This window comes from Carassius auratus, chromosome 28 (assembly GCF_003368295.1).
Source record: "Carassius auratus strain Wakin chromosome 28, ASM336829v1, whole genome shotgun sequence".
Classification (NCBI taxonomy): Eukaryota; Metazoa; Chordata; class Actinopteri; order Cypriniformes; family Cyprinidae; genus Carassius; species Carassius auratus.
The window spans coordinates 7799695-7826427 of record NC_039270.1 but is presented as its reverse complement, the minus strand read 5'-3'; the positions used below and the strand labels follow the sequence as shown (position 1 = coordinate 7826427).

Below are 26733 nucleotides of genomic sequence, written 5' to 3'. Positions count from 1 at the left end.
TGTTCAAATTTCTCTATCCTATCTTTTGAATGCAAAAAAACCGTCGAGATGAAAAATCTTCGATGTTGAATCGATTTCAGCAGCAGTAAGACATGTGACACCTTTCATATTTGCCTTTATCTTTAAGTCCCGCCCTTAGCCTCTCACTGTTTGCTTCGACTGGTCAGAGACACTTTCAAGCGGCCTACGATTGGACGGTTCAGAAGTCATTCACAGACCCCAGCCAACCGCTTCACAGGAATACGGGTCGCAGCAAACAACAATGGCGTCCCATTTCAGTGGAGTGCTTCAGCTCACGGATCTGGATGATTTTATCACTCCGTCTCAGGTTTTAACCATGTTTCTGCATGTAACATTTGAAACAGACACATTATTATCAGTTCGTTTACTTTATATCGATATGATGGGCAAATAACACCGGTCAGCTGACCATAAGCTAAACGCATGTAACATCGTGTAGATAACGACACAAATTACAAAATGTTCCTGACAAGTTTTTTTGATAACGTTAAGTTGTGTAAATACCATAGATGCTAATTATCAAGGACATTCATTTAATTAGATCTCCCAAGTTCAGGCTCACTTTATTTGCAAAGTCAGATACTGGAAGCTGTAATGTTACACTTCAGCCACGTTGAAATGTCTGGATGTCACTGCATTGGATAACAAAACAGCGAACCACATTATTTATATGTATTAAATAATATATTATATCATTATTATAGACTACTAGAAATTTTTTTAACACTGATAATTACTGCTAATGCAGCAGTTAATTAAGAGTCATTGCTGATGTAAGATTTTGTTTTTAAAATGTAAGATTTTGTTTTTAAAAGAAGTATCTTATGCTCAATAAATCTGCATTATTTGATTAAAAAAAATACAGTGAAATAATAATTATATAGAAAAACTGTTTTCTATTTAAACATGTTTTAAATGTAATTTATTCCTGAGATCAAAGCTGAATTTCCATCATCATTACTCCAGTCTTCAGTGTCACATGATCCTTCAGAAATCACTCGGATATGATTTGCTGCTCAAGAAACATTTCTGATTATATATTGCAAACAGTTGTACTTTTTGTGGAAATGATGACACTTTCCAGGGTCTTTTGATAAAAGAGAAAAAACATATCGAATAGAATTTTGCAACATTATTAATTTATTTACTTTCACATTTGTTAAATTCAATTATCGACTAGGCTAAAAGTATTGACTTACCCTATCTTTCGAACAGTCGTACTGAAATATAATTTCACTGGTGTCCATTTGTCCAATTTATCAGGAATGCGTGAAGCCTGTAAAAGTGGAAAAGAAGCAGGGCAGATCTGTGGCTAAAATCCAGATTGAAGATGATGGCAGTTACTTCCAGGTCCATCAGGTGAGTACAAACGATGCGACTTTGATTTTCAGCCTGCATTGTGGAAGCCCTGTCTGTGTTTCAATCGTCCGATATGATAAATGAATGCTTGTTCCCCAGGATGGTCAAAGAGAAAAGTTGGAGAAAGCGAAGATAACTCTAAACGACTGTCTGGCCTGCAGTGGCTGCATCACGTCTGCGGAGAGCGTCCTGATCACCCAGCAGAGTCACGAGGAGCTGAACCGCGTGCTGCGTCAAAATAGGGTGCGCGTTTACACTAATGCAGCTTCACTCCGAATGAACGTTCCCCCTTCAGCGTGTTTGTGTCTGTGTGAGCAGCAGGTCAGCAGTAGCGAGCAGAAGGTGGTGGTGGTGTCCGTGTCTCCTCAGTCCAGAGCCTCTCTAGCAGCACACTACGCTCTCAGCAGCAGCGAAGTGGCTCGTAGACTCACCAGCTTCCTGAAGAACTTGGGTGAGATTGAGCCCACCAGTCAAAGACACCGTCCTGTCTGTACTGAGATCAAGGAAACAGCATGTTGCTCTTTCAGGTGTCCATCACGTGTTTGACACCAGCTTCAGTCGCTCCTTCAGCCTGTTAGAAAGCCAGAGGGAGTTTCTAGAGCGATTCAGACGGAGGGAAGTAGACAAGAAGGCTCTACCGATGCTGGCGTCTGCCTGTCCAGGTAGATGCATCGGTTTTATTATGGGTCCGATATGGATTCATTCTTGTTAAATGATCGTTTGTGATTGGTTCAGGCTGGATTTGCTATGCTGAGAAGACTCACGGTGACTTCATCCTGCCGTACATCAGCACGACCCGCTCGCCGCAGCAGATGATGGGGTCTCTGGTCAAGGGCTATTTTGCCTCTCAGAAGGTACCGAACAATAAACGTCTGTCAGAGAGGGAGAAACGGCCCACGATGCTTTGTGGCAAACACAAAGTCTCACATTAAAAACAAGTATTTTTAGACTTGATTAGAGACCGCTTCATGCGTTATAGTTGTTTTTGTGTAGTTTAAATATATAGTTAATTTATTTGTTATTATTAATCCTTTTTGGTCTACTCGCACAAAGCTAATATACTAGTAAACATACTTTTAATTTACATCAGATATTAATGCATTAAATTTAGAGACCTAATCGCATTCAAAATAGTTGAATAATTGAAAAATGTTTACATAATATATGTGTGTGTACTGAGTATATTTATTATTTTTATATAAATACACACACATACAGTATATAATAAGGAAATATATGTTAGATTTATATACAAAATATTTAAATTTGTATGTAATATAAATTACATACGAGTATAAATGTAAATACAAATATTTAAAAAATGTATACATGTGCATATAAATAATACATACACGCATATAACTTTTATTTTGAATGTAATTAAGCCCTATATGAATTAAATTATTATTCCAGTAAACGGCCAATAATCAAGCACATTAGAATGAGACTTTGCCTCTCCTTCTTTTGCTTTGACAGGGCGTCCCACCACAGCAGATCTACCATGTGACCGTGATGCCCTGCTATGACAAGAAACTCGAGGCTTCCAGACCTGACTTCTACCTCAGCGAGAACGAGACCAGAGAGGTGGACTGCGTCATCACTTCAGGTGAGGGAATCCAATAGGGTCAGAATCAGGAACTGAAGGAAAACGGGTTAGATTAGAGCCATAAGACCTCAGGGTTTATGTGTCTGCTTCACAGGTGAAGTGCTGAAGATGCTGGAAGAGGAGAAAGTGTCCTTGAGGGACGTGGAAGTGGCACCTTTAGACACGATGTAAGTTCTTCTGTTTGGCAGGGAAACCCGGCTAGCACTTGTGACTCATCTGACTGTGAATGTGTTTCAGGTTCAGTAACATATGTGGAGAGGAGCTGCTGCGTCACGCAGGAAGTGGATCGGGAGGATACCTTCATCACATCTACAAACATGCCGCCCAGCAGCTGTTCGGGATTGAAGTAGATGAACTCACTTACAAGACGATGAAGTATGTCTGAACACAGCAGTATTGTTACAAAGATCCCAGATCTCTTGTTTCTCCACCACTGTTAAAAAGAAACTTTTGGGTCAGTAGATTTTCTTTTAAAGAAATTCAAACCTTTATTTAACAAAGTCGCATTAAATGTATCTAAAATACTTTCATGTTGTTACAGAAGATCTCCATTTCAAATAATAAAAATGCAGATCTTTTAAACTATCTATTAATCAAAGAATACTGGAAAAAATCTTTCAGCATTGATAATAATCAGATTTTTAAATTTGTATCAAATCAGTATATTAGGATGATTTCTGAAGGGTCATGTGACACTGAAGACTGGAATAATGATACTGGAAATTCAGCTCTACCATTACAGGAATAAACTTAATAAATAAAGTTTTTCCACATTAAAATAGGCGACTTTTATGTAATTTAGTATTACAGTTTTTTCTGTATTTTTGATCAAATAAATGCAGCCTTGGCGAGACTTCTTTCAGAAATATAAAAAAATAAATCTTACTGACCTAAACTAGTGTAAAGAATTTATTGATATTTACTGTAAATAGTTAATATTCATTTTATTAAATCATTTTAAATGTATTAAATCATGCTACTATGATTTCTAAAGCCAATATAATTTTTCATTAATGCTTAGTTCTTCTAAAGAATCGTTTTGAGTAGAAATTCCTAGAAAGTAGTTTTGAAACGACCGATTATATGAATTATATGACAGTATAATAACTAATAAGACAATCGTTTGGCTTGTAGTATTAACATCTAATAAATGACTCAACCATGATGATACCGCAGTACTGGTGATTTAAGGAATAATGCATCACTTTTCACATTTTATTTAAAGAGAATAAAAAAATTCTTAAAAAGAATCAATGTTTTTGTTCACCATAACACTTCCAGAAATACCTATAGTGCTACTATAGTTTATTGGTCACGTCTCATTTTTTGATTTGTCTCTGTTCCCTCCCCCTAAAAAAAAAAAAAAAAGGAACAAAGACTTCCAGGAAGTCACCCTAGAGAAGGACGGTGAGGTTCTGCTGCGGTTCGCTGCCGTCTACGGCTTCAGGAACATCCAGAACCTGGTGCAGAAGCTGAAACGTGGAAAGTCGCCTTACCACTTTGTGGAAGTGATGGCATGTCCGTCAGGTCAGAAGTGACACCCATAAGTGCTTAAAAACCTTCTTTCTGTAAACTTCCTGCTACCTCTCAACACACGCCATGTGATGCCTCCATGTGAGAAAAAGTGTTGCTTTTTAACATCACTGAAGGAAAATATGATTATTTCACTTTTGTATTACATGTTGTAGAATTAGAGGTTTTTCGTAGGCATAGAGTGAAATTCTGTGGGCCACGGTTTTGTCACTGTTGAATTTGGATAATATTCTGATCCCGTTCTCTAGAATGATATCTGTTCTACATGTGCTTAACCTATTAATGGTAGAGCGTAATGAGACTTTGGGTTGTGTTCTGCAGGATGTCTGAACGGTGGCGGTCAGCTGAAGCCTTCATCAGGTCAAACTAACAAAGAGCTGCTGCAGCAGGTGGAGGAGCTGTACCACGGTGAACGTGCCTCGGTGCCAGAGCAGGACTCACGAGTGGCTGAACTCTACCAGAGCTGGATCGAGAGCGTGGGACGGGAGAGAGCCAGACAGCTGCTGCACACGCAGTACCACGCCATAGAGAAAAACACCAGTGGACTCAGTATAAAGTGGTGAGGAGCCACGAGACGCTGCTTCTTTGCCTTCTGATAAATGTTTGACGAAGTCGAGTTAAACTTTAACAAGTCAAGGTGCATTTGACACTACACCAGCTACACACTTATAGACAGGCCATTAGCAAATGTGATTATGTTTGATAAAACAGATGAAGTTATATTTCCTTCAAGTATGCTTCTATAAAGTATCCGCTGAAAAAGGTTGAGGTCAAACTGGTCTTTGTGTGTCTTATAGCAGGAGGCAATTTTTCTGCGTCCATGAGTGTTGCCTTGTGTTGTTTCTTTCTTTCGTGTATTTGAGAGTTTGTTTCTTTCAAAGTGTTGAAGGCAAAGAAAATGCAGTAGATGTTACTATGTAGTATGCACTGAAAATTATACCTTTTCTTCTTTTTTAAATATTCTTTGATTTATGATGATAATAAATATATAAGTCATTCCATGAATGTAATTCTATTTATGGAGAAAATAAACTATAAATATATTTTAATTCTATTGATTTATACACACACACACACACATATATATATACTGTATATGAGATGGTTTTACTTTTTTCATTAATATAGGTATTTTGATTGCTTTTTTAATGAACAAAACAAAAAAACGTATTGCATATTAAATTGGAAGTATTTTATTAGTCTGGATACTGTTTTTTTTTTTTCATTGATACGTGACATTTAAAACAGTAATTTCATACTTTGAATTCTTATAATTTTATTATGCACAATTGTATTTAAATCTTTTGGTAATTCAACCGATTCAAGAAGGTTGGAAGACTTTTATTGCAACAAGAAAATTCATACTTAATATTGTTTTATACAAAATAAGGTAATAAAACAACACATCATTAATCAAGATTGTAGCTGGATTTATGAAAAAAAAACAAAAAAAAACAGCTATGTCAGTTTACATTAAGACTTTATTTTTTTCGAGCACTATAATTATAATTAATAATATCTGTTATTTTTCATGACAAAAAGTGCAAGTTCAGCTGAAACAATAACTGGGTGAGCTAAAACAAGGCGAAAAGCTGAAACCAGTCTACAGTGTTCAATCATTTCTACATTCAAAATCATTCAGGGACTTCAGAATATATAATATAATCTTGCTGGAACACCTCGCTTTGTTCATAACATCTTAAAAATAATTACTTTTGATTTACAAAATAAATTGCACATTTAGACAAACACTTTTCGAAACAGAACTAGAATTGAACCACATTACATTGGTTCATGGCCAGTATCTTCCCAAAACAAAACCTGCGTCATCTTACGTAAATAAAACTGCCTACAAAACGTTTTCTCTAAATGCGAATCAATGGCATAAATGTATTCATGAACATCTTTGTCTGATCTATTGCTTGCAGCAATGTTTTAAACAACATTGTTTTACAGGTTAACAATCCCGTGTATTGCTCACTGAAGACGATACGCTTCCTTAAAGAAAAGACATGGAAGAGACAAACCAGCTCAATGATTGTGCTTTTGCTTTTTTTTAAGTTTCTGCATGTCCAGCTATTGTTAGTCAAGTGATGAGCAGATATAAGCGTAGTGCTGATGATGACCATTGCAAAGCTCAATTCTTCGGGACTTTAAAGGCGTCCTTCTCCTTACGGATGCTTCCCATGGCTTCAATCGGGTCACTGGTCCCAGCATGCTCTTGTACTGACTTCTCTCTGAAGTACAAACACAAAGTATTGATTTTAAGTTAATTTGTGTAGATGGAGCAAGACGGCTTATAATATAATATGATGTACAGTCAGGAATTATTTCTCATACCTCACTCTCATGAAGGGGTTAAATGTGAACTCCTCCGCCACCGTAGAGGGAATGGTTGGCTCTCCGTTATCATATTTTTCCTAAGCAGTGTAAGAAAAGGTTATTCAAACACTAGCGCTATGATCATATTAGTGAATGCATGTTAAAGAAGAGTTAATAACCTTAGCCCATGATAACTTTTTCAGGATGGCCTCGTTATTTGGCTCAACATGCCGTGCAAACTTCAGATTATTGATGGTGTACTCGTGACCGCAGTATACACGCTGAAACAAAAGCCCACTGTGACTTCAGAACAAGGGACTTTTGATGACCTAAAACAACTATTTCAGTGACTGAAAGGTGTTTAAAGAGTTCAATAGCGTTTACGATTTAAGAATCGGTAACTTTTTATAGCATCTGTAACTTTTTATAGCACTAGGGCAGAGATTTTCTGTTTACCGTCTCTGGAGGAAGACGGCCTAAAACATCGATCAGGTTTTTGTACATCTCATCAGCGGTACCCTCGAAAAACTTCCCACAGCCGGCCACGAACAGAGTATCGCCTGTTTATAATGTGAAGAACATAACGAAAAAACTAATTTCAGAGTGTTGAAATATTGCTTTATTCATTATGGACACACTCAAGTGATCAAACGTCACATTAAAGACACTTATAATGTTACAAAAAAAAAATACATTTCTGATTCAAAGAAAAGCTGTTCTTTTGATCTTTCTATATCAAAGAGTCCTGAATGGATCCCGCTTTCCACAAACATATGAAGCAGCACAACTGTTTTCAACATTGAAAATAATAAAAAAATCAGCATATGAGAGTGATTTCTGAAGGATCATGTGACGATGCTAAAAAGAATCCATCACAGGCATTACATTTGAAAATATATTAACACAGAACACAATTATTTTACAGTTTAATGCATCCTTGCTGAATAAAAGAGTTCGCTTCTTTTAGAATTATTATATTTTTAATTGAAATTAAAATCGTACAACTTTTAATTAGTGGTGTGTATAAACGATGTCTCACCTGTAAACACAGCTGGGGGTTCAGTGCTGTTTTCTTTAGTTACAAAATAGCAGATGTGACCTCTGGTGTGACACGGCGTGGACAGACACTTCACATTCAGAGAGCCCACCTGCAATAATCACAACAATAACTGACAGCATTTCTTTGAAATAGAAATCTTTTATAACATTATAAATGTCACTTCATTTGATCATTTGAATCCATCCTTGCTGAATAGAAACATTAATCACACACAAAAAAAATCCACACTAACCAGTAGTATATATATGATATTAATCAGCCTTACTTTGAAAGTGTTGTAGTGAGTGACTTTCTGAGTTAAAGCTCCCACTCGGTCATCTCCGCCGTACACTGTCAGTCCCGGCATGAGCTTCACCAGCTTCTCATTACCTCCTGCATGATCCCTGCAAGTTACAGAACAACTTCTGTCATATCAGTGCATATAGACTACATACGTACATACAGACATACATATATAAAACATAGAATGACTGTGGTTTGTTCCAGGTGTGACTCACCAGTGATGGTGGGTTGTCAGGACGGTTTTGAGCTTCACGCCATGCTTTTTGACTGCATCTACAACCTGAGACGGATGACAATTATAAATCTATTGTATAGTCAGTAATGTGTGATGCGCACAGTGACATTTTCTTACTTTCTGAGGCTCCACTGGATCGACTATGGCTGCTTCCTTCGTGTCTTCATCGATGAGGAGGTACATGTAGTTGTCGGTGAGCGCGGGCAGCAGTTCTACCTTCATGTCGCTCTGTTCCACCAGAGAGGATTTCCTGAGAGAGGAGTCAAACAAGGCTGTGGGAACTAGAAAACAGAGGTCCACGATCAGTAAATGCTCCAGCACGAATTACAGATTGTGCATTACCGTACATCAAATTTTGTATGGTTTTATATAATTTTCTGATTCGTAAAAGCTCAAAAAATCATAATGATCTGATGATCGTTCAGAATTCAGTCAGTGATGTTGATGTGATGCATTTCGTATTATTATAAGTGTTAAAAAAGAGTTGTGCTGCTTCACATTTTTGTGAAAACTGACTTTTTTTTTTTTTTATAATTTCACTTTTAAATAAACAGTTTTAAAAGAAAAGCATTTATTTGAAATATAAATACTGTGTGACATGATAAATATCTGCACTGTAATTAACGGTAGTGTATCTACAATTAAATACATTTTATAACATTTATTCGTTTAATAATCGTCTAAATGCAAAATCGTGCCCACTTGGTGTGCGTTTTGATTTTAACATCAGAACATGTCGGGATCATAATCTGCCTAATTGATCTCTGAAAATAAATACATATCTATTATGCCCAATGTTTTGATGCTGGGTCATTCTCTCCATACTGCATCTATGCAATACTGTAAAAGATTATGTATGGCATAGTATTGCAATGCACCCCTATTAACATCACACAAGTGAGAATTAAGAAATCTTTGATAAATTGTTCGGAACTATCAATTGCACTTACAACGCAGAAAAGAAAAAAAATCAGAAAGCCCGCAGTGTTTACAATTGCTTCTCTCCTCCTAACGCACGCACGACATGTAAAGTGTTGCATTCTGTATAATGTGTATATAATGCGATCATTGTAATCGTGCATCGCATACATGCAACATGTCGTGCTCGATGACGTATTTCAACAGCCAAGATGATGTAACTCTACTCTCTGACTCAAAACTCAACTAGATCTTTACTAGATAAAAACATTGACTCCAATCGTTCTTTGACAGCGCTGACATATCGTTACATATCGACAGGCAGGTCATTATGATCATGCACGAGAAAAGATCCTCGTGTAAACATACCGAATTTGCGCGTGACAGCTCCGAGGACACCGAGAGCGCAGGCACTCGCCGCCAGCGACCTGAACCACATATCAGGACTACAGCTGTCTGACACTACAGTCAGCAGCACGGGGAGGAGGAGGTGCAAAGTCTGATTTACCGTGCAAATCAGCCCACTTTTTAACTTTGACCTCTCGTTTTAACCAATCCAAAACTGGCGAGTGTCGCGCGTGCTGCTGTAATGCGCGATGTATTTATGGTTATTTACGACTTCTACTATAGTGAAGGCTACCCTTCATATTCATTCCCTTTTTTTTTTTTATGAATATTCCATTACAGTTAAGTGCAAGGTAATTACAGCATTCATCTACATACTACAGCTCTATAAAAGTAAAATTAGAACAAAATGAGGGACGAAACATGTCGCAAATATATTATTGAAATAGATTTTTTACCAGCTGTTTTTGTTTTGTTTACTTTCCCCCATTTTTTCAAATAGTTTTGTTAACGGTCCTTGAAACTGGAGTCCCAAACAAAACAAAAACAAACAAACAACATAGGAGACATTGTAAAGTAAATCGAAATAAACCGTATGACTAGTTATAAATCGAAACTTTGCCATTGGAGAGTCTACTAGTGGCGTCAGAACAAATTCATTAATATTCAATAACGCAGCTCTTGCCATTGGGCAGGTTTCAAGAACGTTAGCGAGACGTAATTAATATTCATAAGCTAAGCCTTCTCCGTAGTAGAATTTTTAATTTCGCTTTCGGGTTTAGCCATAGACAGTAAAAGTTTTAATAGTTTTTGTAAAAAAGTTCAGAACGAATAATGTCTTCTGGTCTGAATTACACACAAGTGTTTCTTGTTCGTTTTATTTGCACTAGGTAATTCGCCCTGTTCTAACCGCCCTTCGTAATCGAGCGACCAAAGGTCATTTTATTTCCGGTTGCAGGTCTCACTGCATGGTGTTGGTCTCTAAAATGAGCACAAGGAATATCGCTCGCTTTTGGGAATGGGGAAAGAAAATAATATGCGTCGGGAGAAATTATAAAGATCACGCCATCGAACTCAAAAATGCGATTCCTAGCGAACCCGTGCTTTTCCTGAAGCCCCCGTCTGCTTACGTCAGGGAAGGGTCTCCTATCCTGCTTCCCTTCTACACCAGCAGCCTCCACCATGAAGTCGAACTGGGGGTGCTGATTGGTCAAGGAGGAACTGCCATTCCTCAGTCTTCAGCCATGGACCATGTGGCTGGATACGTGTTATGCCTGGACATGACAGCTCGGGACGTTCAGGACGAATGCAAGTCCAAAGGTCTTCCATGGACCCTGGCCAAAGCTTTTAACACCTCATGTCCCATCAGTGACTTCATTCCCAAGGAGAAGATCCCAGACCCGGGGAACATCAACCTGTGGTTGAAGGTGAATCATATTGTGAAACAGAATGGAAGCACATCCCAGATGATCTTTTCCATCCCGTATCTCATCAAGTACATCAGCCAGATCATATCTTTGGAGGAAGGTGATCTCATTCTCACTGGGACCCCTAAAGGAGTGTCAAGTGTCCAGGAACAAGATGAACTTCAAGCTGGGATTGATGGCATTGTGACTATGACGTTCAAAGTGGATCGAAAAAAAAAGATTTAAAAGATTTAAATTAGAATTGAAGACAGTTTGCTGCAAAGCACAGCCATTGCAATAGAAGTGACACAGTGATTTTAAAGTCAGTTGAACTGGAAACATTGTATGATGTTTTTTTTATTTTTTAAATATTTTTTTGTATTTTGTTTGGAGATCTTGTGCCATTGTCTTTCTGTAAAATTATTTGAGGTTGATTGGCTTTATTTGACCCGCTGGTCTTATAAGTTATGACAGGTCACATTTACATTTTATAAGGTCTAAATGTTCTTTAATCAGAGCAGCTTTGTTTTACTCACCTCAGATTGACTAGGTTATTGACATATGTGACCCTGGACCACAAAACCAGTCATAAGGGTCTTTTTTATTGAATAAATAAGCTTTCCATTAGTATATGGTTTGTTAGGATAGGAACATATATTTGGCCAAGACAGAACTCTTTGAAAAACTAGAATCTGAGAGTGCAAATATTGAGAAAATCGTCTTTAAAGTTGTCCAAAAAGTTCTTAATTTTTTACTAATCAAAAATTAAGTTTTGATATATATATACAGTAAGAAATTTACTAAATGTCTTCATGGAACATGATCTTTACTTATTATCCTAATGATTTTTGGCATAAAAGAAAAATAAATAATTTTGACCCATACAATGTATTGTTGGCTATTGCTTTGAATATACCTGTGCTGTGGTCCAGGGTCACATATATGGTTTATCAGTTAAAGAAAGAAACATGAAAACAGCAGCCCCGTCTCACATTATGTAGAAAAATCTGCATGTGGTTGCACTTTTCTCGAGTAATGATACTTGAATAATGACACGGTGCATGGTTTAAGCTCAAGGAGGTCTATAATAGTAGCCAAAAATTGTTAACTATTAATAGCCATTTGTAATTGTTATACAGTTTTACAACATTCAGGCTGTTTTTAAAATCAGATGTGGTTTCACTAGGAGTAAATCAGTGTTCATAATTAACATTAAATGTTTATAGCTAGAGTTGTTCCGATTCCGATACTAGTATCGGAAATATCTCCGATACCACAACAAATTCTGGCATCGGCATCGGCGAGTACATGAACCCATATACCGATCCGATACCATTTTCTTAAAAAAGACCTAGTTATGACCGCAAGCTTTGCCTAACCGCTGCACGGTTCTTCTTCGCTGCTCAAAATGCATTGAAAACACAGGAAGTTGTGCTGTGTTGCCACAAGCAACCCCTGTTTAGAGCAGCAAAGAAGAAATGAAAACGCGTTAGCAGCCCTGATCTATATATATGACTGGATCACTCATCACATTCTAAACTGCCAAAAGACAGTGAAGCCGCTTCTATATTATAGATCAGTGGTTAGCAGTATGTCTCTGTAGTACCGGTAGTTACAGACTCTCGAGTATATTCAGTACCGGCAACTGCGTTCTGTCAAAACGCAGGGCTCCAGACAGTAGCCGAATATATACTAGTGTCTGTGAATATTAAACTGCAAAATACTATTTAAATATTACTCCCGCAAAATCTACATCTCTGTGGGTGACTGGCACAGATGCGCGAGAGCTCGCTGTTTTGTAGTCTCTGCTGTGTGTCATGAGGACACGAACGCATAAACCGTCACTTCATGAGAATTTACCGTTTCATTTGAGAATACTGTCATATCATAAACACAGACACTCAAAGATCTTCATGGCAGCCCATTAAAATAAATGTTTGGTTTACATGAGTAAATTGACAATATATAAAGCTACTGTTGTAGCCTACAGTAATAATAATACATCTCTATAATAATAATAATTATGCCTAGATGGTTGCTTGTTTTTTACTTGTTTTTTACTTGTTAGAGATTATCTGATTAATAGATCTTTTTTTATATTCCTAGACTTATTTGTTGCAGTTTTTTTATACAGTTATATTGTAAAACTTAAATACCTTTTTTAGTTTGCGGTGTTAGATTTTTGGCTGCATTTGAAGTTCTTTTTTGCATAAGAAAATAAATAATACTGTCAAATTCATGTTAGATAATAAAAATACTGTAATAAATACAGTAGTTCACCATGTATTTGTTCATGTTTTATTGAGGGATCTGTCTGAAGCACACCATAAAAAAATTCTAGCAATTTACACAGGGCTAGTAGTATATACAGCTGTATATACAGATACACACCCAGGTATCGGATCAGTACTCGGTATCGGCCGATACCCTGAGCCCAGGTATCGGAATCGGTATCGGGAAGAGAAAAAGGGTATCGGAACATCTCTATTTATAGCTAATGTTTTTTTCTTAGTTAACCCATAAAATGCAAATAAAATACCACATACAAACACAAATATTTCATTTGCAGTCCTGGCATAGGTTGCTTTTATTGACCTCTATAGAGATCTTCGCTGAGGAGTTTAGACTTTGTACATCTCTTGGGTTTAATATGTAACAGCAGAAATATCCAAAAGTTTACATGCAGGCAAGATTTAGTGATTGAAATCTCTGCAGTGACTGAAACGGTGATCTACAGTACAGTCGTTTGCATCTTTTTATTGTTCTAAATATGCTATTGGATGAATTATTTCAAGAGGTAAATGTGCTAAACAATATCTAAAAGATTATCTCTACATGACCAAGTGGGGCTGCAGAAATGATTCAATCAGCACTTGTGATTCTCATGTTATCAACTAACCAAATGATTTTCTTTAAAAGGTAACTGATCTATAACTAAGATCAAATGTACCTTTAAAAGTTTGGGGTCAGTAAGTTTTTTTTATTTATTTAATTGTTTTAATTTAATTCTATTCAGCATACAAATGATTTCTAGTTGAAATCAATACTCTTCTTTTGAACTCTAAAGAAGAAGTATCATGGCTTTCCAGAAGAATACGAAGCAGCACAACTGTTTTCAACATTGATAATAATAAGAAATGTTTTTTTTGAGCATCAAATCAGAATATTAGAATAAAATTATTTCTGAAGGATCATGGAGTAATGATGCTGAATATTCAGCTTTGCATGACAGGAATAAATTACATTTTAAAATATTATTTTTTTTTTTTTTACTGTACTGTATTTTTCTATCAAATAAACACAGCCTTGGTGAGCATAAAAAGAGACTTCTTTCAAAAACATTAAAACACCTTACTGACCCCAGACTTCTGTACAATTGAGTAAATCATGAATATTATAAAAGATCTGATCTTGCATTGTGCGTATTTATTGGGAGTGATCTTCTTCGTGTTCCCCACGAGGTTGTTTACACATCATTGCTCTCTGATCTTTCCTCTGTGGGCTTTTCATCAGAGCTTTTCACACGCCATCCACACACAAAACACATCCGAGCTTCTCCATGCGCTCTCACTGAAACATCCTCACATGCTTATCCAACATCTGGCTCTTCTGTTCTTCATTCTTGACTGTGGAATAAAACAAGAGGGTCATGCACAAATCAAACATATTAAAATATTTGTATTTATATTTTATAAATCAATTTATTATTATTATTTTAGTTTTATAATGTACAGTACAACTTTTATGTATCCAATATCATATGAGTGCAAAGACGACATCTACTTGTAGAAAGATAAAACAGCATCTATAACCTTTCACCTTCAACCTGGATGTTTACAAACGAATCTTGGAGATAAAATACTATTTTTAACGGATTAATGGCATATTTGTTTAATCAAAACGATTAGAATTCAATCAAATCAAAGTCATTTTCGCTCGGTTTATTCCATAGACAGTAGGTTTATTCGTCACAGTTTGATGACCTTTCTCGCCATGTTGTGAGAAGCGCGCATGCGCACTGTGGAGGAGAGCGACGGCAGCTTGAGGTCGATTAAAGGATTTTTGAGACTTCCTTTCCAATTAATGGTCGAAAATGCCGAAAGATCACGATAAAGATGTGTATCCAGAGCCTTCCAGTCGGACCCCGGTGGAGGATAGAAAGTCGCTTCTGCCGAATCCAGCTTTAATACTGTCGAAGCTCTTCTACTACTCGGTGGATCTGCCAGTGACTACATTCAGAGGTGAAGCGCCTCCACACTAATGCATCTGAGATACTGCTTGTTTACACATGCTTATTCATCCAGGCTGAGATATAGTAACCCTTGAATTGTCAAAGTGAAATTATGGACATGCATTTGTGTTTTAACCTTTGTATTAGGGGACGTAATTTCTGAAAACTCACGCTGTACGCCAGGTGCAGTGCAAGTGTCCATGTTGTTTGATATCAAACACAAACGTTTAACCCTTATGTTAAGTTGCATCAGTTTTTGAGTTATGAGTATTGGAAATATTAACTATTTAGATTTTCTTGGGTTTTTTGGGGGGGATTGGTTTAGTTTCATTTATTGTCTTATCAGAATTAAAGAAATACTTCATTGAAGAAATAGTCTACCCCAAAATATGCTGAAAATTTACTCTCACTCAGACCCATCCAAGGAACAGATTTGGAGAAATGTACCAATGCATCACTTGTTCACCAATGGATCCTCTGCAGTGAATGGGTGCCATCAGAATGAGAGTCCAAACATCTTAAAAAAAACATCCACATGAAAAAAGTAATCCACATGACTCCAGTCCATCATATTGTCAAGTGGAAAGCTGCATGTTTGTAAGAACCAAATCCATTGAGGAGTTTTTGACTTTAAACCAACATTTCTAGCGAGTCCATAATTCTTAATAATTTTTCTTGTAGTGAAAAAGTTCATACCCTGTTGTCCTCCCACATCAAAATCCACCAACATATTTGTTTATATATTTGTCATATTTGTTTTCTGTTCTTATAGACAGTGCTTGATCTGTGCATATTTCTCTCCTGATTCAGACAAGGCACATTTTACACCGGAGAAAGCAATATTATAGAGGATTAATATTTTAGCTGGTGTTAAGTTAAAAACATCTTGATGAATTTGTATATAAACAAAGCTTTTTGCTTCATTAGACATTAATTTATTATCTGGAGTCATGTAGATTAATTCAGTTTATTTTAATCAGATGTTTAATCATCTCTCATTTTGACGGCACCCATTCACTCCAGAGGATCCGTTGGTGAGCAAGTGATGTAATGCTGAATTTCTCCAAATCTGTTCCCATGAAGAAACAATCTCTTGGATGGCCTGAGAGTTTCCAGCTTATTTTAATTTTTAATGACTCAAACGAAATGGCAACCAAAGTCTGCTTGGCTTGTAATTCACCAGCCTTATTTAATTGCCCTGCTTCTTGATCTACCAGAGGCCGTCGAAGGCATCCAGAGCGGGAAGAAGTCTCACTACTACCACCAGAAGTTTCGCCGTGTTCCTGAGCTGACCCAGTGCCAGGAGGGAGATTACGTGTGCTATTATGAGGCCGAGATGCAGTGGAGAAGAGACTAGTATGTTGCTTCAGAAGGACTTGTAGTACTATATCATTAAGCACTGCATTACATAATAAAGTATTTTTCTTTGTCTGCAGTAAGGTGGATCAGGAGATCGTGAAGGTGATCCAGGAGCGTCTTCGGGCCTGCCAGCAGCGTGAGGGTCCCAGTTACAGACAGAACTGTTATAAAGAATTGCAGCAGTTTGAGCAAGTTTCCAAGGCCTTTCAGTCACGCTGTGAGTATCATGTCTGATAGAAGTCTTTTTCATTTGCTATTAGCAGTGTCGTTTAAAATACATTCAATATATAACACCATGGGAGCAGGTAAGTTGTACTAGATGTTGCCTACAGTGCCTTTTAAGTTGACAAGGAAATCAAAAGCGTTTATAGAAATGTCCACGAGTTATTTTCTGGCTCTTAATATCTTTAATTCTTCTAGATGGGGATCTTGGTGCGTACGCTAGCGGACGAAAGTGTCTGATGAAACAGAAGGAGAGAATGATGGCAGAGCAACAGCAGGCATAAACCTATACAGCTCTCCTTGGGCTTTCCTATGTCAGTCTCTCTCACCGGTGTATCAAAGTGTACAATAAAGCTTATTGGAAAGAGACTTCTCAGTAGCTGTTGTTATTTAATGAACAAGTCAGTTTCAGAGTGGTTATTACTACTTATGACTTTTCTGTACATTTATTCACATTTATGCTTCTGTTTAATATCAATTGTGTTATGTATAAATGTTTCCAACATTTTAAAAAACGTATTATAGTTTATTTGATATGTAATGGCTTATTGGCATTTGCGGCTCAAAGTCTATAAATCCACGATACACTTTTCTATAAATATCATTTGTTCCAGCCAAGTTCAGATTTGGTTTCTGATTTACTGAAATCAGGGGCAGCTACTGGACAGCAGGTACACATTAAAGGGATAATTCACCCCAAAATAGATAAAAAAAGATTTTATCTGTTTACCCCCAGAGCATCCAAGGTGTAGGTGACTGTTTTATCAGCAGAAGACAAATGAAGATTTCTAATTCAAACCGCTGCAGTCTGTCAGTCACATAAGGGCAGTCAATGGGTGTTTATAAAACCGATAATCTGAGTTAAAGTTATAACTCTAGTTAAAAATCTTAGTTTGTGTTCTACGGAAGAAACAAATTCACCTACATCTTGGATGCCTTTGGAGTAAGCAGATAAACATCAGATTAATTTTTTTGGATGAACTATCCTTTTAACATTGTACAAAGAGGGTTAACTTAACCCATTTAATCCCAAATTTTTCCCAGACATGAAAATATCCAATTGATGTTTCAATAGTAACCCTTTGAAATAATAATAATTTTTATTAATTATTTTTGGAAAAGTGTGTGAAAAATTTTTGTTTTTTGTCCGGTCACAATTGGGATACTGTGTGTACTGAAATAACATATTTCTGCAGTCATAAAAGTAAGAGTTTGATATCTAGATAGCGATTTTAAACTGTATGATCACATTCTAGGGTTACTATTATGCATAAAAAAACTCTGGAAACATTGACAGGAACACTGAGTTTAAAGAAAAAATTGGTTACTTTTTTTTTTTTGTAAAATATATATTTTTTATATTAATACTTGGAGTATTACAACATCATTTTTTAAATTTATTGTAACATTTGAGTTTTTAATTTAGTTATATTATGTCACTGAAACATTTTATTGTCATTTTCACTAGCAACTGCAATTAGATTTATATTGTATATCCAAGTCCCACCGGCCACTATTGTGACCATCATAGTTTTTACTCATTCTATGATCACTCAGCAAAACTAAATATATGTGAACGCATACATTTATACTAGACACCCTAAAGATCATGTGTACCAAACAGCTGTCATTTTTATGTTCAGACACTTGACTAGCCTTTAGCTTTGATGCACAAATGATGCTACAAATGTTTAAAACCCCTTCAGGTATAGACATCGCAAATCTCTTGGTAATTATAAAACACCTGATAACACCGGAGAACTTTAATTTGCCCACTTTGTTGGGACAGTTTTGTGCACGTAAATTAAAGAGTTCTTAAATCATTTGCTTTCACAATGTCAAACAACAGACCACAGACTGAAAGTTGGTTCTTTTTCTGGACTTTTATTTCAATCCATTGTACAAAGTTTAGGAGGCTGGCTGTGGAGCTCCCGCAGTCCTCTGAACAGAGACCCTGGTGTGAGTCTTGGCCAGATGATCAGTGAATTCCTGAAACAGAACGGATACTTCAGTTTCAACAACACCATGATGCATTTGTGAACAGGAACAATGTGTGAAAACACACATTACCTGGTACGGAGACTTGGTAAACACGGTCTCCTTCCAGAGATCAGGGGTCAGGTAGCTGTACGTCTTTGAGATCGCGTCGAAGGTGGCCTTGGCTGCGATGAGAAAAGACATCGTCGAAATGCTCAAGCATGGACTTTTATCCTGAAACACTGGTGGTTCAAATGAAAGACCCTTACCAAAGTTGCCCAGAGTGGCGGTGCAGCCCCTGGCCGAGGTGTAGCAGTCGTCGATACCGGCCATCATCAGCAGTTTCTTGGGCACGGGAGCGGACACAATGCCAGTACCACGGGGAGCGGGAATGAGACGCACCAGGACCGAACCACAGCGACCGGTCACCTGAGCAGACACACACTCGGCCATTAAAACCCTTCCAAAACAAAGTCAAACGGAGCGAGAAACCATGTTTGAAGACTCACTTTGCATGGCACGGTGTGTGGTTTTCCGATCTTGTTCCCCCAGTATCCTCTTCTGACGGGAATGATGGACAGCTTGGCCAGGATGATGGCGCCCCGGATAGCGGTCGCTACTTCTTTGGAGCACTTCACTCCCAGACCAACATGGCCATTGTAGTCACCAATAGCAACAAAGGCCTAAAGGATTGAGAAACACGAACCATTAACAAGGATAGTTAAAATTAAAGGGAATCGGACTAGTATATAACCCTCAGGAAGTAGGAAGTGTCACCTTAAACCTGGTGCGCTGACCAGCCCTGGTCTGTTTCTGGACAGGCATGATCTTCAGCACCTCATCTTTCAGCGCTGAGCCCAGGAAGAAGTCGATGATCTCGGACTCCTACAGGACAGAAACCCAACAGGTTTTACAAAAACCAAAGTCACCTTGTGGAGGTTTTTTGGTAACTTTAAAGTCACAATGAACTGTAAGTAACAGCTATTCTTTCCTAGTGAATATTATTTTGCCAACTTTACCTTGATGGGCAGAGAATACAGGTAGATCTCCTCCAGGGTCTTGATCTTCATGTCCTTCACCAAACGACCGAGTTTGGTCACAGGCACCCACTATATGAAACAGAAATAGTCCATTAGTTAATGAACACAGACCACAACTACACTTTTAAACTGTTTGACAGCTACTTACAACAGTATTGAGAGAACATGCAGTAAAGCCATTATAAAAGTCCAACATAACAGTACATGGTGTATGATAGAAATTAGAATGCATTTATTTAATAGAATACTGTTTGATGCACATCTAGAAACCGTCAGAGCAGGAGCTGGGTTTGGCTGTTACCTCCTTGTCCTCAGACTTTCCTCCGCGGGCCCCGCGTCCTCTTCCGCGGCCCCTGCCTCGACCACGACCGCGACCCCGGCCACCGGTGCCGAAACCCCCACGAAAACCTCCTCTACCACCGGCGTCGTCCGCCATTTGCTGTAAGACACGAAAAAAACCGTCAATTCACTAACAAGTGACTAGAATGTCAGAAACATGATAAAGACAAACGCACGTGTATCGCACAACTCCCTTTTACAATCGCCTAACATGACATTAAGCCAACATGGACTTTATAGCCAAAGTGCGTATGTGAAATTGAGTAATTAATAAGAATCGTATAATACAGTTAATTACATTAAGAATAAATTGCTAGCTACATCAGTGCCCCGCCATTTTTGAGACCATCTAACATTACATAAAATTGCTCTAAAAATAACCCATTCGCTTAATTCACAAAATTCATTTCGCGATCATAGTGTTACTAAGACGCACACAAACGTCTTCTACACAAATGAAGAGATTTTATCTCGTGATGTCGGAGATGTAGACAGATGTTGTTCGACAAAGACAGACGCCCGTGCTCACTTACGTGATGTGTATGCAGGAAGAAGAAGGCCCTACGAGAGTTCGCGGAGTATTTATTCAAGTGCAAACATCGCGATATTTGATCGCAGCCATGATAATGGCGACCACTAGCGGCAGTCGAGACGTCTGTTCTAGCAGAGACTTTGGACAATATTAGAAACAGAAAAGCTAAAAAGACGTATGAAGCACTATGTTACTTTAATTTTATATGATTTTATCTAATTATATAATTGTATATATATAAAATATTAGATTCAACTTTGTCACTGCACATGTAAGGCACAAGGCAACGGAATGCTGTTAGCATCTCAGAAGTGCAATAAGCAGTGACTACAGAATATACAAGGGCTACAGTATGTACAATAACTATACAGATATTTATTATGGACATAATTCACAGATTTTAAATACTATCTGTATGATATACAGATAGGTGTACTATCAACATACTATACAGATGGATTATATAAAAGTGTATATACATGATAGGCAGAAACTATGAACATATGAACATCATTTACACTATTGCAATGGACAGTACAGTATAGAAAATATTTGCAAAGTGTGCAAATGGATTACTTAGTGTTCCTGAATGAACAAACAGTAGTGCAAGTGGAGTGCACAGTTTTTTGCTTGTAGTAAATAAATAAATCAGTCAGATGTAGTTATGAGAGGGGGAGGAGTATGTGTGAATGGTGTGTGTGTATGGTCAATCACTGTGGTGTCGTCTGCAAATTTAATGATAGAGTTGACTTTTTTAAAGCAAGAACATCCTGACACATGTAAATTATGATGGTCTAAGGTTGTGCTGAATCTTCTGCTAGTTCTTACCTGAGACTTTTAAAATGGTTCCCTATCCGATTGCCTGCGCCCACATCCAGCAGAGCTGCTGCACGGTTATGAACCCCAGAGTCTGCTTCTGACAAAAAGAGCTGATGGTCAGGTCCTGGTTCTACAGTGTGTATTTCCATAAGTGGCTTTTCAAATCAAGCTGGTAGTGAAAGTCTTTATTAGAAATTGCCAAAAAAAAAAAACTAAAAAAAACTAAAACAAACATTGAATTAAATGTGAAACTTTATTTATTTCACAACAGTTTTTACGATGTATAAGAAGTTACAATAGCTTTAAAAATGCATCCTCTAGTCTAGACTAAAACAATCCAGTTTCTGTTGACCTGTGCTAAATAGAAGAAATGCGATGTTGAAGAGGAAAACAAAGTTCATCTATCATCTATCTATTAAAAAAAACTATATAATATTATTTTGATTAGCATTTTTTTATGTTTGTAAGGAGCCTCAGTGGGCACGGCCAGAGTCGCATGAACTACTATTCCCAGAATTCATAGTGGTTTCAGTTGGCCACGTCACGTCCAGCGGCCACGTCGCCCCTCGTTCGCCATATTTCGTGGAGGAATGCTCTGGAGGAGAGCGGCATTGAGCCGGTTCACAGATATCGCACTCGCCCCGAGCTTTCTTTCACACCACTAAACCCAGCCAGAGAGAGAAAGACATCATGAACATCTTCAGGCTGACCGGAGACCTGTCTCATCTGGCTGCCATCATCATCCTGCTGCTCAAGATCTGGAAGACCAGGTCCTGCGCAGGTGAGCTAACGTAAAACTCGCACGAGAACATACTTTCCTCATACGTGTCGTTCTCAATATGTGTATTTACGAATGATAGAGGAGACTTTAGACTGGGTTGAGCTGTCGGAAAAGTCTTGTGAGTTTATAATTCAAGCATGAAGCATAACATGAAGTGCATTTAGTGTAGCCTTCAAGCTAGTGGGTTAGCTTGACTTGAAAGCTGTTGAAGGCTCGGTTTTTGTTGAAATTGACAATGAAAGTTATGTTTAAATGGACCGATCAGTATGTTTTTAACATGTTGTGATCGTTAATGTTTTGCATACTGATTCAAAGGGTATCAAACATCACAGGCTTGTTCTGAGTGACTGAAATATGTGAAACTTGTGGCCTAGTTACTAACTACAGTTTAATAATAGTTAAAAGGTATTTATTTCTTATGCTTGAAGTTATTCGTTTTAAATTCGTTCTCCTTTTATTTGCCATACGTTCCTAAAATGCACTGCATTCCTTGGTTTGACGTGGCAGTGCATGTAGTTGTGTGTGGGTCATCTGGGTAGACTAGATACATTGACATCAGACTTTTGATTTACAAAGATCTAGAGAACCTAGATTCAACTCTTTTGCACCGTTTATGAGTTTGATATTCTGCTGCTGTGTTCTCTTATTTACTTGTAAGTTGCAGTTGTCTGAGTGCAAATATTTCTGCCCTCAGGTATCTCTGGGAAGAGCCAGATACTCTTTGCCTTGGTGTTCACCACTCGGTACCTGGATCTCCTGACATCCTTCATTTCTCTGTACAACACTTGCATGAAGGTAAAGGCATAGAATGAACTCTTACATGCACACAGCAATGGATTTTTCAATCTTAGATATCAGCGATCGCACAATCAATGTTTTGCCACATCGGCGTAAATGGGTTTATATGTCCTCTGACCTCTTGTAGTCAAACAGTTTCTTTGTTTCTGTTCTGTGAAAACAGATAATTTACGTCGGATGTGCGTATGCCACAGTCTACCTGATCTATGCAAAGTTCAGGGCAACTTATGATGGAAACCATGACACTTTCAGAATTGAGTTTCTTGTGGTTCCTGTGGGAGGTCTCGCCTTTCTGGTCAACCACGACTTCTCTCCTTTGGAGGTGAGTATTGGAGTCTTCACGGCACATTTGGGCATTCGACCATCATAAATGTTATTCTCGCCAGGTTTGATTTGGACCTTTATAAGACATCTGCAAGTAACGACAATCATAATAATTCCGAACACTATACACAGAAAGAGAAATATACATATACACACACACAAATAAAGTGTATTAAAAAATGAATAAGAGCAATTAGTTGCAATTAATAGATACTGAAATAAGCAAATTACAGTTTGTTGTAAATTAAGTTTAAAAGAGACGGTTTGTTTAAAAATGAAAATTCTCTCATTATTTATTTTTAGTTTCAAACCTGTATGAATTTTTCATTTCTTATCAGATTCTGTGGACCTTTTCCATCTACCTTGAGTCTGTGGCCATCCTGCCTCAGCTGTTTATGATCAGCAAGACCGGCGAGGCCGAGACCATCACCACCCACTATCTGTTCTGTCTGGGGGTCTACCGTGCCCTCTACCTCTTCAACTGGATCTGGAGGTTCTACTTCGAGGGCTTCTTTGACATGATTGCCATCGTGGCTGGGGTGGTCCAGACTATCCTCTATTGTGACTTCTTCTACCTTTACATCACAAAGGGTGAGTTTTAACCCTTTTAAGGTTTGTGGGTATGAGCGACATCTACTTTGGGTGGTCCTACTCCAATAGCTGATAAAAGCATCACAATAATGTAATCCACATGACTCCAGTTCAACAGTTAATTTGCATATTTGTAAGAAACAAATCTATAATATTGCTTTCTCCAGTAAAAAAAGTTGTCAGTTGTCTTGTCTGAATCAGAAGAGAAATATGCATAGATCAAGCAGCAATGCAATACATGCAAAAATGGTCCCAAACAGTGTGTGCTCCTATATTTTGAGAGAACAATAGGTTATGGACATTTACAACTGAGGAAGAGTTATGGATTGCAGTTTCCATATTTTGACCAGACTTAACAGTTAAAAGTTGAAACGCATTAATAATGGATTTTTTTTTACAAACATGCAGCTTTTCACTTTATAATACATTTATTACTGGACTGGAGTCATTTTTCATTTTAAGGTGAACTATTACTTTAGGAAAGGTACCTATGTGTATCCCTCAACATTAATGCATGTATTAATTTAAGTATTAGCACTTGTTTGGCCTCCGTTTTTAGGATTTGGCATGTTTTAATAGAAGAAGAAAAAAAATAATCTTCCTGCTTCATTTTCTGACTTTCTTTCGTCTGGTCCACAGTACTGAAAGGAAAGAAGCTGAGTCTACCAGCTTAAGTGCCAAAGAACAGAGAGCTGTGTCTCCATCAGACTTCTAGAGGGGCACAAGCCAATGATGCCACCGCAAGATGCCCAAGACAAAGACCGCATAACGCCAGTTCAATCACTGTTTTATTTCTCTCCGCCTGGATGCCAACCACCCCCTTACAGAAACGAGGACGTTTTTGCAAACTTTTCTTCTGTCTTTAGCATCTTGCAATACTTTTTTATTGCCATTGAAAAGAAAAAGAAGAAAAAAAACACTTTTCTATATGCAAGCTGTATTGAAATATTAAACAGTGTATTGTACACATTAACAGTTAAATGCATAATTGTAAATTTGTCCATGATTATAAAATAGTTCCCAGTGTCGAAGAAATTTGTGGTTCTTTCCTGATTTAAGAGGGGAGGGGGGATCAAATGTGTGTTCATGAATTCAAATGATTATATCCCTTTTTTTATTTCCCCACATTTGTACATGTGGTAAAATCATCCTTTGTTTCAATGAACAGTTTTGCCACCAATGAAAATTGTGCTCAAAAAGAAAGCCCTTTTCATTTTTTTTTTATCTACATAAATGCCTTATTTGTATTTTAGTTTATGTACTCAACCATTCTTGCTGATTCCCCCATAGCAACGAGTCAACTGTAAATAAGAGCGTGTTTCATTTAGCACAGTTCTCTTTGTGTGACTCGTATTTTTTTTAGGATGTCAACATTTATCAATGATATGTGATATTTAAACAACCTTGCTGTAATATTCAGTTATTACCTGCAAACATCAGCTTGTTGAAATGCAGTAATGTATGGTAAGATCATTAAATCTAGTGATGTGGATTCTGTCAAAGCACATTTTGGAGTGAGTTTTGTAGTGTAGATTTTTTTTTTTTTATACATGGACAACAACTTGTTTTCTTTAAGTTCAACACCCCCAATGTTTTCCCCTCTCCAGGCATTGCTGTAGGGTTTACAGTTATTTTTCTAGTTTTTACATGTCTTCAATAAATATTTTAAGGAACATGATCTGTGTGTTATTCCTTTTATTCCACTTTTTCCATGACTTTGAATAATTAAGGTCATATAAACTGCATGAATAATTATGAATAAATGTTGAACATGCTGTGGAGCAGCATATTACATAAGTTTAAATTCTTAAAAAACATATTTTTAAATTAAAAAAAAATATATTTGTACATTTATCATATAATCTATATTAAATTTGAATGAAAGATGGTAGATTGCATAACCCATTTAATGGCAGAATGATATTGAATTAATTAACAGTATGTTGTGGTCAAGCATACGATTTATTACATCACAGTTCATTTGAAACAAATATTGAGTTCAAAATGTGTCTAATGCCTCTTAATGTGTATTTTTCATTGTAATTTTATTTTCAGTAGCCTGCTTTGTACAATGCATTAAAATACATAAATACGCTCTTTTTTTTGCACATATTTGACAGTTCAGGTGTATCATTTGAAATTATTAAATAAAAATAAAAATAAAAAAATGAAACGTGCCACCAGTAACTGACACTTGCCTATAAGGAGTTACATTTAAATATAAACTGTCATGAGAAAATGCCACAAACCATTATAAAGTGATGTCTACCATTCTAATGTGCTTTATGAAACTCACAACCGTTCAGAAGACACTATAGCCTTTTCACAACTCAAGTAATGTAAGTCTGCAACGTAATGTAAGGTTAGATGCTCTTGCTCTATTAAACAAAGTTTACTTATTCCAGCTTAAAGTGGGGAAGATATTTATTTGATCCTCTGCTGATTTTGTAATTTTTATAGTAGGATTAATTTAACAGCTAGAGACTGAATACTAAGCAAAAAATCCATTGAAAACATTATATAAAGGTCAGAAATTGATTTGCATTTTAGTGAGTGAAATAAGTATTTGATCCCCAGCCAACCAGAACGATTTTTTGCTCCCACAGACAGGTCATGTGCCCCTGTGGAACACA

The 26733-nt window shown here is 37.2% G+C and overlaps 6 protein-coding genes across 7 annotated transcripts; 4 read left to right on the top strand and 2 right to left on the bottom strand.

Moving 5' to 3' along the window:
• The first annotated feature begins 184 nt into the window (after positions 1–184).
• narfl (nuclear prelamin A recognition factor-like) lies at positions 185–5568 on the top strand. Its single transcript, XM_026207520.1, has 11 exons — positions 185–328; positions 1285–1380; positions 1480–1623; positions 1699–1831; positions 1908–2042; positions 2116–2234; positions 2857–2986; positions 3081–3153; positions 3224–3361; positions 4356–4513; positions 4841–5568. The coding sequence occupies exons 1-11, from the start codon at positions 263–265 to the stop codon at positions 5080–5082; spliced, it is 1434 nt and encodes a 477-aa protein (XP_026063305.1). The 5' UTR covers positions 185–262; the 3' UTR covers positions 5083–5568.
• Positions 5569–5839: 271 nt separating this feature from the next.
• Positions 5840–10830, bottom strand: LOC113046652 (hydroxyacylglutathione hydrolase, mitochondrial-like). Of its 2 annotated transcripts, none has more exons than XM_026207522.1 (9): positions 10812–10830; positions 8536–8699; positions 8399–8463; positions 8167–8284; positions 7881–7989; positions 7298–7401; positions 7021–7122; positions 6860–6939; positions 5840–6756 (listed from the first exon to the last, which is right to left on the bottom strand). In XM_026207522.1, the coding sequence occupies exons 2-9, from the start codon at positions 8638–8640 to the stop codon at positions 6657–6659; spliced, it is 783 nt and encodes a 260-aa protein (XP_026063307.1). In that variant the 5' UTR covers positions 8641–8699; positions 10812–10830; the 3' UTR covers positions 5840–6656. The 2 variants fall into 2 exon arrangements, with proteins under 2 accessions (XP_026063307.1, XP_026063306.1); XM_026207521.1 differs by lacking the exon at positions 10812–10830 and adding an exon at positions 9706–9846.
• On the top strand, positions 10477–11897 carry LOC113046653 (acylpyruvase FAHD1, mitochondrial-like). The gene has a single exon (XM_026207524.1). It carries the CDS (start codon positions 10650–10652, stop codon positions 11331–11333), a length of 684 nt encoding a protein of 227 aa, XP_026063309.1. The 5' UTR covers positions 10477–10649; the 3' UTR covers positions 11334–11897.
• Positions 11898–15064: 3167 nt separating this feature from the next.
• ndufb10 (NADH:ubiquinone oxidoreductase subunit B10) lies at positions 15065–17268 on the top strand. The gene is made up of 4 exons (XM_026207519.1): positions 15065–15328; positions 16536–16674; positions 16755–16894; positions 17098–17268. The coding sequence occupies exons 1-4, from the start codon at positions 15181–15183 to the stop codon at positions 17181–17183; spliced, it is 513 nt and encodes a 170-aa protein (XP_026063304.1). The 5' UTR covers positions 15065–15180; the 3' UTR covers positions 17184–17268.
• A 1495-nt stretch (positions 17269–18763) lies between these two features.
• On the bottom strand, positions 18764–20811 carry LOC113046648 (40S ribosomal protein S2). Its single transcript, XM_026207518.1, has 8 exons — positions 20789–20811; positions 20218–20355; positions 19896–19985; positions 19654–19761; positions 19386–19559; positions 19146–19305; positions 18970–19061; positions 18764–18888 (listed from the first exon to the last, which is right to left on the bottom strand). Exons 2-8 carry the CDS (start codon positions 20350–20352, stop codon positions 18808–18810), a joined length of 840 nt encoding a protein of 279 aa, XP_026063303.1. The 5' UTR covers positions 20353–20355; positions 20789–20811; the 3' UTR covers positions 18764–18807.
• A 1352-nt stretch (positions 20812–22163) lies between these two features.
• LOC113046647 (ER lumen protein-retaining receptor 2) lies at positions 22164–25778 on the top strand. Its single transcript, XM_026207517.1, has 5 exons — positions 22164–22387; positions 23082–23182; positions 23349–23507; positions 23848–24100; positions 24740–25778. Exons 1-5 carry the CDS (start codon positions 22297–22299, stop codon positions 24772–24774), a joined length of 639 nt encoding a protein of 212 aa, XP_026063302.1. The 5' UTR covers positions 22164–22296; the 3' UTR covers positions 24775–25778.
• The last annotated feature ends 955 nt before the right edge of the window (positions 25779–26733 follow it).